The sequence below is a fragment of the Arvicola amphibius genome, unplaced genomic scaffold, assembly GCF_903992535.2.
Source record: "Arvicola amphibius unplaced genomic scaffold, mArvAmp1.2, whole genome shotgun sequence".
Taxonomy (NCBI): Eukaryota; Metazoa; Chordata; class Mammalia; order Rodentia; family Cricetidae; genus Arvicola; species Arvicola amphibius.
This window is the reverse complement of record NW_024582318.1, coordinates 14,684-30,330: the sequence shown is the minus strand read 5'-3', so window position 1 is coordinate 30,330 and position 15,647 is coordinate 14,684. Positions and strand designations below refer to the sequence as shown.

The 15,647-nt window shown below is 46.3% G+C and overlaps 1 protein-coding gene and 1 pseudogene across 1 annotated transcript; both read right to left on the bottom strand.

The window, feature by feature from the left end:
• Positions 1–6,076: 6,076 nt before the first annotated feature.
• On the bottom strand, positions 6,077–8,196 carry LOC119805835 (annotated as a pseudogene).
• A 2,297-nt stretch (positions 8,197–10,493) lies between these two features.
• LOC119805837 lies at positions 10,494–12,010 on the bottom strand. The gene has a single exon (XM_038317625.1). The coding sequence runs from the start codon at positions 11,884–11,886 to the stop codon at positions 10,639–10,641; it is 1,248 nt and encodes a 415-aa protein (XP_038173553.1). The 5' UTR covers positions 11,887–12,010; the 3' UTR covers positions 10,494–10,638.
• Between the last annotated feature and the right edge of the window lie 3,637 nt (positions 12,011–15,647).

Here is a 15,647-nt window from a genome sequence, read left to right as displayed (position 1 = left end):
CACATGGTGGCTCACAAAATGTCAGCTAAGAAGGCCCAGATCTGTGCCCCAAAAGTTACATACCTGGGACACATACTAAAACAGGTAAGAGATGGTTGTCACCCGCTCAAAAACAAACTATACTGGATATCCCAACCCCCAAAACCTGAAGACAGGTCTGAGAGTTTCTGGGTTTAACCGCATTTTGCAGACTCTGGATACCTGGATTTGTTGAACTGGCAAAACCCTTATATCAGTCTACCCAGGGGAGAGAGGAGTCTTTTCTTTGCACTGAGACTTGGGATGGAGCTTTCAACGCCATAAAAGAAGCTCTGCTAAAGGCCCCTGCTTTAGTCCTACCAGACATAAATAAACCTTTTCAATTGTTTATAGATGAAAGAAATGGGGTGGCCAAGGGGATTTTGACTCAATGACTTGAACCTTGGGAGTGACGGGTGGCTTATTTGTCCAAGCAACTGGATCCTGTGGCCTCTGGGTGGCCTGGCTGCCTCCACATCATTGCAGCTGCAGCCCTCCTTGTCAAAGATGCTGACAAATTGACTCTAGGCAACCCTTAATTAAAACCACCCCTCATTCTATAGATGGGGTCCTCAAAGCTCCTCCTGACAGGTGGATGACTGATGCCCAGTTAGCACACTACCAGGCTTTACTTTTGAATCCCTTTTGCATCAGATTCCTTCCTAGCACCTCGTTCAACCCTGAAATCTTGTCATGTCATCCATGACTGCACAGAGATATTTTAGCAAGTACATGGAATCCAGTCAGACTTGACTTGGCTAAATCCAGATCTCATGTACTTCATAGATGGCAGCAGCTTCATCGGAGAAGGAACCAGGTATGCAGGGGTAGCAATAGCAACACCTTCAGAGACAATTTGGGCTACCTCCTTGCCCCAGTACCTCAGCACAAAAGGCTGAGCTAAATTAGTGAAGGATAAAATTATCAATGTTTACACAGAAACTAAATATCCCTTTGTTGTGCATGTCCATGGATCCATATATCAGGAAAGGGGCTTACTGACTGTAGAGGGAAAGGGTATAAAAAAAACAAGAAATTTTAGATCTATTGTCTGCCCTCTGGCTTCTGCAAAGAGTGGCCATTATTTGTTGCCCAGGACATCGAAAAGGAGACTCTTACAAGGCCTTAGGCAATAAAAGGTCAGACCAGGCAACCAAGGAAGTAGCTCTAAATATTGCTGATTCATTGATAATAATGCCAGATCCCATATTGCCTGAAAAGCCAGAATATTCTACACAGGACAATAAAGACATTGAATCCTTATTGAACACTCGAGTTAAAAATGTTCATACAACAGACAAATGGCTCATTTTACCAGCTAAACTGGCTAAGTCCCAAATCTACTAAATTCACAAGGGGACACATTTAGGCCAAAGAAAATTAAAAGAGCTTCTGAGACACTTGAGGTTTAAGATTTTCAACATGAAAAAAAAAAAAACAAAATAAATTAAAATAAATAAAAAAAACAGATTTTCAACATGAATAAATTGGTGGAGGACTGTGTGACTAAATGCCTCCCATGCCAGGCAACTAATCAACAGAAGAAGGGATTCTCTCAAAATAAGAGAGAGATGGGAACTTCCCTTGAGTCCACTGGGAAATGGATTTCACTGAGGTAAGACCTGGCAAATATGGGTATAGATATCTCCCCATTCAAAAAGAAACAGCATCAACAGTGGTTAAGAAGATTCTCGATAAACTCATTCCAAGGTATGAACTTCCTTCTGTGATAGGGTCAGATAATAGACTATCTTTCATCTCCAAGGTAACTCAAGACTTATTTAAAGCATTGGGGACCATTTGGAAATTACATTGTGCATATCATCCCCAAAGTTTAGGACAGGTAGAGAGGTCAAATGAGACATTAAAGGAGACTTTAACTAAATTAACCCTAGAAATTGGTGATGACTGGATAGCCCTCCTACCCTTCTCCCTCTTCCGAGTATGGAACACTCCCTACTATTGTGGGTTAACAAGCACCTTATGAGATTATGTATGGCAGGCCCCCTGCCTTGGTCCCCAGACTCCCATCAGAAGTTATGGCTAAAATGTCTAAATACAAGTTTCTTAAGTTCATCCAGGCTCTCCAGAGTATCCAGGATGATGTCTTCCCACTCCTGAGACACATCTATGAGTCACTACCTGCTAAACCTCATTGCTACAAGCTACTTCATTTGGATCTGAAGACACCATAAGGAGACTCTTGAACTATGCTGGAAGGGACCAGTATCCTCTCCTGTCACCTTTATATGAAGACTCACAGACTTCTGCACAGGATGATTAATATCTGAGGTGTTCCAGTCAGATCTCAGGGCTGCCCCAATCTTTGAACCTGACCTATGCCACTTAATGCCACACCTCTTACTAAATAAGGTGCTTAGCAAAAATACAAAGAGGAGGGCTCTCAAGGTTGGCTCTGAGCCTATGAAAATATGTAAGTCCCTAATTCTTAACCAAAAGCCTCTCAAAGGATACACAGGAGAAACATTATTATGTTTCCCTGCTGCCTCTACTCAAGCCTGTTCTAAACAAAATGAGTTCTGGCATCCTTCTTGGGGCTGTGAGACATGGGCCCCATCTTAGAATGTTGATAAGGATCCTTTTATAACCCTATCAGCTACAGTCAACAGTTCCTGCACAAAACGCTTGTACTGTAACCCTATTACAATCAAAGTTAAAAATGGGATGCAGTGCACCCACAAGCTTATAGCTCCTGGGAATCAGGGAGATCTTGGGATTGAGAATATGGGAAACTGGAAATGACTAAAGAATGGCATTTACTATACAGCAATCACAAGTCAAGATGCCTGTCCTCCCTATAGGCCCCCTGCAGGGCCTCATCAGGCCTCTCCCATATCCCATCTAGGTCCCCATAGCTCCACTCCTGACCACTAAATCAGCTCAGTGCCTCAACCCTCTGGGGTTTACTGTGTCAACAGCTGTGCTGAGTGAGGCAAGCTCCATAGATCCTCTAATGCCCACAGACCTCTCCTTGAGATGGTCCAGGCTATTTACTCCCTCCTTAATTCTACAAAGGGATAGTTGCTGGCTGTGTCTGGACACCAGGCCCCTTTTTGCATAGGATTAGGCCTCCTGATCGCACAGCCATCATTAACATTTAAAACTGTGTCTTTAACTAACAGAACAGCTTGTCCCTGGGAGGCCCCTCTCACCCTGGAGAGACATTTCGAGAAGAGGCTACCTGGTTCCACTCCTACAACTATCCCTTAGACAGAACCACTTATTCAGTTGTATGTAAAAAGAAGTATGTTTTCTCAAAGCCTACAAATACTTTTAACCTAAGCATCTCCCATCTATTGGTCACTCTTAGAAGATCGTGAATCCCAGCACTCGGGAGGCAGAGGCAGGCGGATCTCTGTGAGTTCGAGACCAGCCTGGTCTACAAGAGCTAGTTCCAGGACAGGCTCCAAAGCCACAGAGAAACCCTGTCTCGAAAAACAAAAAAAAAAAAAAAAAAAAAAAAAAAAAAAAAAAAAAAAAAAAAAGATCGTGATGTGCATGCACCATGGGATTGCATCCCTGCATATTAGCCAGACTTTTCACCATCGAACACTGACCTGAACTCTGTGTCTTAGTACAGATTGTACCACAGATCTATTACTATGATGGGCCACCTGGCAGGGTAAACCTGGACTCCTCTATAGACGGACAGCAAAAAAAAGAGCAGCCCAGATCCTTGTTCCAGTAATGGTGGGAATAGGTATCGCTGCCTCTGCTACCATAGGAGCAGCAGCACAGATCACTAGTGAAGCCAATTCTAATAGTCTTTCTGAAGCTGAGAAAAAAAAATTATTTTGTAGCCAATCAGGTACTGCATACTTAGAAAAACAAGTAGATTCTCTGGCAGAAATGGTGCTACAAAATAGGAGAGGACTAGAGCTGTTACTCCTAAGGCAAGGAGATCTATGAGCTGCCTTGCGAAAATCCAGTTGTTTTATGCAAACCATTCAGCTGTTGTCAAAAACACTCTTCAGGAGCTCAAGGTGCGTCTCCTTAAAAGACAAAAAAATACCCCGACAGAAACCATTGTCCTGGATCCACAGGCTTTCTGACTGGTTGCCATGGTTAACAACCCTAATATCTGCCATTGCTGGTCCACTTGTTATTCTTTTAATGACCGTAATAGCGGGGCCTTGTATAATTACTATGTTGATTAAATTTATAAGGAGTTGTGTCTCCTCAAGAGAGCTCCTGATTCTCTGCTCACAATATACAGTGGTCAGAGGCTTGGACACCAGTCTAATTTCAAAGACAGACCTCGACTCCAGTTCAGATGTAGATTTAGAGAAATCAAGAGCTTGATTCAAATCACAATTTTGAGGATGAAGTCCCGCCCATTTTCAGGTTGGAATTTCTCTCTTTTTTGAGACATATGGCTGTGATTCTTTCCTAAGTTTCTCAAAGTTTAATTTTGTCTCCAGTCTATATCTGTTTCAGCAAGCTCCCACATAACTGACAGGGCACATCTAGACTTCAGCTGTTGTCTTCAACCCATGAACCCTAAACTGCAAAGAGCTGATGCGGATCAAGCCATTTTACAAGAATGCAGCTTAACTCCAGCTGGGTCCCCAATTATCCCCTCCCTACCTTTGGCTGGCCTTTCAGCCTTCCTGGACCCTGACCATTTAAGCCCCATTTCAGCTTGAAGCAGCTACAAAAGAGAATACTTCATTCCATTCCCCAAACAAAGCTGAGGGAACGCCAAGTCAGAAACATTAAGATAATCAAAAGGAATCAAAGATTTGATTCAGTTAACAATTTCAAGGGGGAAAATGAAGAGTCTGGAAATAAGAATGAAAATATAGAAATAGAAATATAGACATCAAGATTAGAATGTAGAAGCTTAGGATATAGCAAGAAAGACATATAAAGAAAGCTGTAAACCTAAGCAAACTACCAACAGCTTTTCAAGGATCAATCATTCACAGTGAACTATTTTCTCAGATGCTTAAGAAGCTTTTCTCAGCTTAGGTCATTTTATCTTACAACTAGCTGTTTTATTTACAAGTCCAGAGCTTCTCTCTGCACACTGAGAGTAGTTTCCTTGCCATCCTTGATCAACCACTGACATGAGCTGTGTTAAACTTTAGGAGACAGAGATATGTGACCTCTGGGTGAGGCATTGTCTCTGCTATGGAAACTATTATATACTCTTAATTATAGTAATCACAATATACAATAAGTATCATACGTTACACTAAATATATATATTACACATAAGAAAGAGCATGTTAAGAGTTTTCATATCTGCCTATATTATACTTGGATCATATTTTCCTGCACTACTTGAGTCCCTCCATCACATCTTTGTGTCTGCTACAATGACTTTTCCAAAAGCTCAGCCTCTCTCTTTCCTCATGACCCAAAAGAGAAAAAGTAGATCTTATTTCTGTTTTTGGACCTGATCTGTTTCATATAAACCTATATCCAGTTTTAGCTACTTTCCTTATAACACAACAGTTCACTTATCCCTGTGCTGATTGCAGACTCTTCCCTCAGTCTTCTTCATTATTAGGCTGTTGTTCAATTTGATTGCTACAGATTTCACTTTAGCTCCTATGTGAGGCCATCCTGACTGTGAACAAAGGGCTCTTTAGTGTGTTGCTGAGATGGTGAAAGACCCCCGAAGTGGGTTGTCTTCCAGTCTGGGAAGACCCTCCCAAGGAACAGCGAGACCACTCTTCGGATGCAAAAAGCAAGAGGCTTTATTCAGATACACAGGTACCTGGGGCGACTTAGTCTCTCGGAGGACTAGCGCGCCTTTAGGCTGGAGCAGTGGGTTTTTATAGGGTCGGGGAGCAAAAGCGCGGGTACAGAAGCGAGAAGCGTAGTTACAGGGTTCTGATTGGACAATTTAAACAAGGCTCGGGTTTAAACTAGGGACAGCTGGGTACTTCCAGGGGGTTTCCAAGAAATCAGATATGCAAGTTAACTTCGTTTATCTAGGGTACAAGCTGTTTCTGTTCCCTTGCTCATGGCCGGGTGTCTGACCACAGATATCCTGCTTGGCCCCCACCGCCCTTGTTTTTCTGAGCTGAACTTTAACTGAGCTTCCCTGTCCTCTGCGCTGGTAAAATTTCATGCCTTGCGAAATGGCGTTACTGCTGCTAGCTGCTATTATTGAGTGGGGGTCTTTCATTCCCCCCTTTTTCTTTAAACTGAATAAAATCCTTTATTCAGCTGACTCGGTTTCCTACATCTTCAGGGTCAAACTGTTTAAGTTGGTGGTATTGTTGGGTCAAGACCAAGGCCTGTATAACTGACAGCCTGTCTTTCATGAACTGAACCAGACGGTTGAGGATACAAGGCCCGAACAGCAAGATTAACAGTATGATTATGAGGGGGCCCATTATGGAGGAGATTAGGGTGGTAAACCATGGAGATCTGTTGAACCAACCCTCGAACCAACCTTGTTGTGACTCAAATAACTGCTGTCTCTGCTTGAGTCGTTCCCTGAGTTTTGCCATATTGTCCCTGACTACACCTGTGTGATCAGCATAGAAGCAACATTTCTCTTTTAGGGCTGCGCAAAGCCCCCCTTGCTGTAGGAATAGAACATCCAACCCCCGTCTGTTCTGCAGGACCACTTCGGATAAGGAAGTCAAGGACTTTTCTAAGGCACTGACTGATTCCTCCAAGGCCTTGATATCTGTGTGCATGACTGCTTGTAATTGTCGGAACTGTTGGGTCTCAACTAGCGCAGCAGTCCCTGTTCCCACTCCCGCAGCTATTCCCCCTACTGTCAGTCCTCCCAGCATAAGGGCCAGTGTGAGGGACACTGGTTCTCGTCTAATTCGTGGCCTCTCTTCAAATTGTTCATAAATATATGAAGAGGTATGATAGGTTACTCTGGGCCACAGCTCTATTAACACGCAATAGTCAGAGGTTATGTTAAGGACCGTAAGGGAAACACAGGGAGTGAGACCCGTACTGCATGCCCAGTAGGTTCCATTGGGTGCCACCAGATATCCAGTGGAGGAAGTCTGAAGTGGATGGGTACTGTTGCACAGTGACTCGTGGGTTTTAGGGACTCCTCCCACACAGGTCCCTCGACCCGATACCTCTGACAGGGTAAGTTTATGTTGGGAGGGGGATGCACAATAGGCCGTGGCCTCAGTTTGGTTGGTATAATTGCCAATTATAGCTACTCCCTCATAGTATGGGGGCCTCGAAACCAGACATAGCCAGCATTCCTCGGTCAAGTTTGGACTGGTATAGTTGAGGGTCGAGTATGCCCCCTGGATTAGATTGAGGAGTCTGTCCCCTGTACCCTGCAGAGGAGTTGGAGTATTATTGTGCGAAGATGGGGCCAAGGTAGTGGAGAGATTTTGGGCGGGAACTGGTCTGGGTCTGGGAGGGGGTGCTGGCTGAGAAGGGGGCTTCTGTTCTGACAAGACCGCGTTTGGCCCGACAGCTACTGTTGATGAGACAGAAGCTATTTGCCTCGTTAAGGAGAACATAGTGACAGGGTCATATCCTGTGCGATAGAGACGCAGTCCCCAGGACTTGGGACCATCCCAGACTGCTGTTCTGCCTTGGGCGGTAAAGTCGAGGATCAGAGGATTGCATCTGCCTCCTAAGGTGGCCCCCGTAACATTTTTAGTCAAGGAGTCATAACAGGGGCCACACCAGTCCTTGCTGCATACCCAAGGTCCTGCACCCGTGTAACCAGGGGTGGTTCCTCGCTTAAGGGTGATTAGGTCCCAGGAGGAGGATGGCTTCCAGTAGGCGTCTCCGGTGGTTTCACAGCCCCATTGGGCACAGTACCCATCTGCGGGCCCCCCGCATTCTTTTCTAAAGTTTTGACCTGGGCACACATAGAAATCCCTGGCTCTTGTTCCATGCCGTCCCCCAGGGTGGTGGCAGCCATACCCGGAGAATGGCTCCTGGTCTGATGGATTCCATGAATCCCCCACTAGGTCACAGAGGTCAAAGTATAGGGTTGGAAAGACATCTTTCGTGGTTCCCAGCATGGAGGTGGAATTGGCAACCTGTCCTGTCATAAGGTTAGTGACTCTCCAAGTTATATTATAAACTGTATGAGGGCTCTTGGCTTCCCCCCCCCCTCTCCCAGTCCTATCAGGGCCCATAAAATGATTAGGGGGGCTCCGAGTAAGTCTTATCTTTAGAGGGTTTTGAGAACGTTGAACCTTCCATGATGATTCTGATGTTTTCTCGTCCGGTCGGGCCGCTTTTACGTGGGAGGCGTGGACCCAGGCTGCAATGCCGTCGACTTTGAGAGCAGTCGGAGTAGTCAGCGGCACAGTGTAGGGTCCCTTCCAACGGGGTTCTAAATTCTTAGTCCGATGTCTGCGGACCCAAACCGCGTCACCAATTTGGTAGTTGTGGGGTATCACTGGTCTGTCCAGCTGGTCTTTGTAAGCGGCAGCAAGTGGCTTCCAGACTTCCCTCTGCACGGCCTGGAGTGCCTGTAAGTGAGCTTGCAAAGAGGGACTGTTAGCAAAGTCTGAAATATCGGGGTCAAAAAAATTAATGAGGGGCGGGGGCCCCCCATATAATATCTCAAAGGGAGTAAGTCCATGAGGTCCTGGAGTGTTGCGGGCATGATAAAGGGCTAGGGGTAGTAGGAGTACCCAATCTCTAGTGCCAGTTGCAAGCGTTAATTTAGTTAGAGTCTCCTTGATTGTTCTATTCATCCTCTCTACCTGTCCTGAACTTTGGGGTCGGTAAGCACAATGTAATTTCCAATCAATCCCCAAGAGCTTGGCCACCAACTGACTTACCTGGGAGACAAAGGCGGGCCCATTGTCGGTTCCCAGTACCTGGGGCATGCCGTACCTGGGGAAAATCTCTTCCAACAGCTTCTTGGTCACTATCTTGGCTGTTTCATGTTTGGTCGGGTAGGCTTCTACCCATCCGGAGAAGGTGTCAACAAATACCAACAGATATTTGTATCCATATTGTCCAGGCTTAATTTCAGTGAAATCAATTTCCCAATGGGTACCTGGTCGGTGTCCTCGTACCCGGATTCCTGTCCCGAATTTGGATTTTCCAGCATTGACCTGAGCGCATGCCCTGCAGGCATCAGCTACTTGTTGTAGGATTTTGTCTCTGCCTAGCAAATAATGGAAGCTTTCTTCTCTGTCTAGGAGAGTTTTCATTTTCCGAGGACTAAGGTGAGTCAGCTTGTGTAAATAATCTATCAGTTCGAAAGTCTGTTTTGTGGGCACCACAGATCTGCCTTGGAAGACCCAATGCCCTCTGGCCAAATCATGAGAAGCCCCCATTCTTTTTAGTATCTCCGTGTCCTCTCTGGTATAGTGGAAGGGACAATGTAAAGGAGGGGCGTTGGTATCTTCTGGGGCAATCGTGAGGACTTGTGAGGCGCCTGGCGTCATGCTTATAGCGGCCTCTCGTGCGGCCCCGTCAGCCATTCGGTTGCCTCGGGCCTCGGGGCTGTCCCCTTTTTGGTGTCCTGGGCAATGGATTATACTTAGTTTTCGGGGTAAAAACAGGGCTTTTAGTAAGGCCAAGATCTCGTTTTTGTTTTTAATTTCCTTGCCCTCGGATGTTAGCAGTCCCCGCCTCCGATAAATCTCCCCGTGGATGTGGGCAGTGGCAAAGGCGTACCGGCTATCAGTATAGACATTAAGCTTCTTACCTTCTGCCAGCTTGAGAGCCTGGGTGAGCGCAACGAGTTCAGCCCGCTGGGCAGAGGTTCCGGCTGGAAGGGCTTCTGCCCAGATTACCTCGGTTTCGGTGGTCACCGCAGCCCCGGCTCTTCGTTGACCATCTTTTAGAAAGCTGCTCCCGTCTGTATACCAGGTAAAATCAGCGTTCTGGAGGGGTTGATCCGTCAGGTCCGGTCTGGTCCCGTGCATTTCCGCAAGGATCTCGAGGCAATTGTGTTTCGCCCCTCCCTCCGGCAAAGGGAGCAGGGTTGCAGGGTTTAGGGTTACCACAGGTCCGAAGTGCACCCGGTCCGTATCCAGGAGCATGGCTTGGTAGTGGGTCATGCGGGCATTAGAGAGCCAACGGTCTGGAGGCTGCTTAACCAAGGCTTCCACCGCATGAGGTGCCAGGATGGTCAATGGCTGGCCCAGAGTTAGTTTACCCGCATCCTTGGTAAGGACTGCAATCGCCGCTACCATTCGCAGGCAGGGCGGCCATCCTGAAGCCACTGGGTCGAGCTTCTTCGAGAGATAAGCTACAGGACGTCTCCAAGGACCCAGTTTTTGAGTTAGGACCCCTTTTGCGTAACCCTGTTTTTCGTCCACAAACAGTTCAAATGGCTTAGTTAGGTCTGGGAGTCCCAATGCGGGAGCGGTGAGTAAGGCCCGCTTTATTTCCTGATATGCCTTTTGTTGGTCCTCGCCCCACCTGGGGCCCCCTCCGGTCTCCCTCCTGTCTACCCTGTCTTTGACTGGAAACTACGGTGGCCAAGAGTTTGCTCATCTCCTTATGTCTCTTACGGTCCCTTTTTTTTTTCCTTTTCCTCAGCTTCTTTTCTGCGACGGTCCTCTCTTTCCTCTGCCTCCTTTCTAAGACGGTCCTCCCTTTCTTCTGGAGTCTCTCTCTTATTGTAAATTCTTTCTGCCTCCTTTAGTAGGTCCCTGAGCGAACTCTCCCTTAAGTTTTCTAGGCGCTCGAGTCTGCGTTTGATATCCGAGCAGATTGCCAAATGAAAGACATAGCTACGCTAGTTTCTTGCCCTGGATCTTCTGGGTCATAAGGGGTGTATCTACGATAGGCTTCTTTGAGTCGCTCTAAGAACGCTGAGGGAGTTTCTCCTGGTCCCTGCAATACCTGTTTAACTTTAGCCAGGTTGGTGGGGCGTCGGCCTGCCCCATGGAGACCCGCTATGAGCAACTGGCGATAGAGAATTAGGTGATTCCTACCTTCCTGGGTGGTGAAGTCCCAGTTGGGACGTTCGAGGGGAAAAGCGGCATCTATTTCATTAGGCAGCTGGGTGGGACGTCCGTCTGTTCCCCGAACCGCCTTTCGAGCCTCCAGGAGGACTCTCTGCTTCTCCTCCGAAGTCAGCAAAGTCTGCAGTAATTGTTGGCAATCATCCCAGGTGGGCTGATGAGTAATCAGGACCGACTCAATTAGAGCAGTCAGCCTAACTGGGTCTTCAGAAAAAGAGGGATTGTTATTTTTCCAGTTGTATAGGTCGGAGGAGGAGAACGGCCAGTATTGTAGTTGGCCATTTCCTCCGGTCCGGAGAGGGAATGCCTGAGAGGAAGTAGAATCCGCGGCCAGCTGCTGGTCTCGCCGTCCCCTTAAGCGGGCTGCCATGGGGGACGGGGCAGCGGGAGATGGCGCGGCAGGCCCCTCGTTTTCATCGGTCGAGTCGGCCACCTGAGGCGGGAGGGCCTGTTCTCGGTAGGGAGAGGGGTCCTCCGTGAGGAGGTCTACCAATAGGTCATCCCCCGCGGGCAGAACCTGCGGAGGAGGAGGTTTGATTTTTGAGGGGTCAGTAAGAGTCGGATATAGAGATGAGCGGGATGGGGGTCCTGTTGGAGTGGGGAGGAGTGGAGGGGGTAAGGAGGGAGCAGACGGAGGAAGTGGGGGTTTGGGAGGGACAAAAGGCTTAACCCATGGTGGTGGATCATATGCCATTGCCTCCCAAGTCACGATGTAGGCAACTTGGTCTGGGTGCCCATGAGGGCCGGGGTCCATCACTTTGGCTTTGACCTGTGAAATAATAGTAAGGTCGAATGTACCATCCCTCGGCCAGCCCACGTTAAACGTGGGCCATTCAGACGAACAGAAAGTGACCCAACGCCTTTTTCGGACTTCCACGGACTGGTTGTTCGCAATGTCCTGGACGTCCCTCCAGTGCTGTAAAGTTAGACTCAAAGGGGTAATTAAGGACTGTCCCATATTTTCAAACACGGACACAGACAAAACCAAACAAAAGAACAGAAAACCAATAACAAAACAACAAAATCGCGCAGCGCGGCTTCGGCGTAGAACCGAGAGCAAAGTCTGAGTTGGAGATAGCGAGAGTCCGGATCTCTCTTCTCCCAGAAGAACCACGTACCCTTCTGACTGCGGAGGAGCTCCAAACAGCCCAATCCGGGTGGGGTTCACTGAATACGGACGGGTCTCGAATCGGACCCCAGATGCCCTCGGGACGTCTCCCAGGGCTGCGGTCGGGAGTACGAACTCGTCAGTTCCTCCACGGGTCCGCCAAATACAGATCTAGTCAGCTAACTAGTGCAGACACTGGCGCAGGCGCAAACATAAAAACACAATACAGACAGTCACATAAAGCGATCGCTGGCCAGCTTACCTCACGGTGGTGAGTCGGTGGTCCCTGGGCAGGGGTCTCCTAATCCCGGACGAGCCCCCAAATGAAAGACCCCCGAAGTGGGTTGTCTTCCAGTCTGGGAAGACCCTCCCAAGGAACAGCGAGACCACTCTTCGGATGCAAAAAGCAAGAGGCTTTATTCAGATACACAGGTACCTGGGGCGACTTAGTCTCTCGGAGGACTAGCGTGCCTTTAGGCTGGAGCAGTGGGTTTTTATAGGGTCGGGGAGCAAAAGCGCGGGTACAGAAGCGAGAAGCGTAGTTACAGGGTTCTGATTGGACAATTTAAACAAGGCTCGGGTTTAAACTAGGGACAGCTGGGTACTTCCAGGGGGTTTCCAAGAAATCAGATATGCAAGTTAACTTCGTTTATCTAGGGTACAAGCTGTTTCTGTTCCCTTGCTCATGGCCGGGTGTCTGACCACAGATATCCTGCTTGGCCCCCACCGCCCTTGTTTTTCTGAGCTGAACTTTAACTGAGCTTCCCTGTCCTCTGCGCTGGTAAAATTTCATGCCTTGCGAAATGGCGTTACTGCTGCTAGCTGCTATTATTGAGTGGGGGTCTTTCAATGGATGTGAAGTATCAAGGATTCTCATTAAGGATTTTCACAGCTACATTCATTGAGGAAAGGAACTTATACTTGCTCTAATTCATTGAGTTTATTTGGATGTGGAATCAGGGTAATACTGGCACAGGGATGAGTTTGGATGTATTCCTTTGCTTTCTCTTTCTTGAAGTATTTTCTGTAACCTTAGTCTTCATTCTTCTGAAAGTTTTGAATGATTCAGGGAACCCATGTGATCTGGGCTCTGCCTTGTATGGAACTGGTTTTGTTGCCAGTCCAAACTTGCATATGACTCATGTTTTTAAGTTTTTTTATTTGATCCTAATTCAATGTTCACACGTCTAAAAATTCCTTTGCTTCTTTCTCTTTCTTTCTCTCTTTCTTTCTCTCTCTTTTCTCTCTTTCTTTCTTCCTTCCTTCCTTTCTTTCTTTCTTTCTTTCTTTATTTCTTTCTTGTTTTTTGAGACAGGGTTTCTCTGTAGCTGTTGGGTCCAGGTGGGTAGCACAAAGATGAGAACACCACCAAGTCTAATAAACCAGAAGCAAACTTAATTCCAGAAACCAGATCCTAGGAAAACCAGAAGCAAACTTAAAAACAAAAAAATAAAAATAAAAACCACCACAGGGCACAGAAGCTTATCAGCTAGCTGAGACCACAGCCAGAGTTGGGGTTTGTTAGGCTGTGGCAAAAGGCCGGTTTCTGAACCCACTGTTTATAGTAGGGGCACCAAGTATTAGGTCTGGGCAAAAGAATATTTACAACCTTGCCCTGACCCTTGGGTTGGTCAGCAGAGACCCTAAAAAGGGGAGTGAGTGCTAATGTCAATGGGTAACAAGACAGCCTTCATGAAATATGTTTCAGAGGAGATTACAACGAAGGTCACTAATTGTGAGAAAACATGTGTCTTTAGCAATTAGTCAGAAAGTGACTGCTAGTAATACTAGAAGGTTAATAAATTAGGATTAACTGGTTCTTAGGCTGAGAATTTAGGAGATAGCAGAAATCTTTTCACACTATCTCAAGGTAAAACTCAAATACTGACTGCCATACTTTACAACCTCCATTATCAGAGCTCATCAATTAAACCATTGTATTTGTCCACTGTCTCCTGTACCTCCAGGTGTGAATTGGAGTCTTATGCCTCTCCTCTGGTGGCACCAGTTTTTCATTACGGAAACAGTGTCTAACCCAAAGGTCACATATCTCTGTCTCCTAAAGGTTTACTCAGTTCACATCTGTCATTTATCAGGGATGGCCAGGACACTACTCTCAATTTGTAGGGAGAAGCTCTGGCCTTGTAAATAGAACAGCCAGTTGTAAAATGACCTAAGCTTCCCAATCATCTGAGAAAATATCTCACTGTGAATGAATGATCCTTGATCTGCTGAAAAAGCTGCTGATAGTCTGCTCTCATTCTCTTAGACTTATAACTTTATATTTCTTTATTTCTACATTCTTATTTTTGGAATCTACATTTTTATTTTCTTATTCTTGGACTCTTCAGGAGCCTGTCCTGAACTCACTCTTGTAGACCAGGCTATTCTCTAACTCACAGAGACCTGCCTGCCTCTGCCTCCCAAGTGCTTGAATTAAAGGCATGTGCCACCACTGCCCAGCAACTCTTTGCTAATTTCTAATTTCCTGCAGTATAAAAACTACATCCCTGACAGACCCTCTGGATTGTATTTCTTCAGTTCATCAGTTTTTCTATAATGTAATTTGTATCAGACCTCCTTATCAGTTTCATTGAGGGGTTTGCATTGTGACATACATATCCTTGAAAATAACCAGCTCTTTCAGGGATATTATCATCATCATCATCATCATCATCATTTTGCATGCTCACCTCACTGCTTCCAACTCTGAACTTTCCTATTATTCCTCATCTACTTTTTTGGGTTTGGGTGCTTCTAGATTTCTTTTTCCTTGAAGAGCATCCTTAGGTTGTTTTGGATATTTCAGATTTCATGACAGAAAATTAAGTTATAAACTTCCTGCCTAAAACTGCCTTAGCTTTTTTTTTTTTTTTTTTTTTTTTTTTTCATTTTGTGACTCTGAAATTCCCCACAAGCCAAAGTTGTTGAAATTGAGCAGAACACCATGACCAGCCACATGGAAGAGGACATTCTTGAAAGGGATTTCAGGTTCTTACTATCTCTAGGTTGTGGTGTGTCATGAATATTTTGGCATGGTGTGTGGGTTCACGTAGGTCTGAGAAATGAAGACTCAGAGACACTTTGAGAAGACACAGCCTTTGTGGTTGCAGACAGAAGCTTCCACAATACAATGCTGTGCATATACCTGATTCATGAGGTACCAGGTTTTCCGGGTTTCCCCTGAATCAAGCTTTGCATAGTCTTTGTATCCATGGAAAACCCTCAGTTTGGGTATTTGTAACCCAAAGGAAGGCCTGGGGGCTGTGTGGAAACTCTTGAGCCAGGCCAGGTGTAACCCAGCAGAGGGTCATACCTGGTGGAGGTTACTTGCAATCCCTCTGACGCCAGGCCTTCAGTACATTCTGCCACAGTGGTGCGCAAACACCTGTACCCAGACAGACAAACAGAGACATGTAGGCACAGAGAGAGACACGAGAGAGAGAGAGAGAGAGAGAGAGAGAGAGAGAGAGAGAGAGAGGGAACCTAAAGAAGAGGGAAAAGAGTAACTCATGTGTTAACATTTTGTCTTTCAGAAATGATTGCTCCTATAATGTGTGAGGATCTATTATTCAACCTTCAATAATCATGTTTTTTTTTTTCAGCAGTAT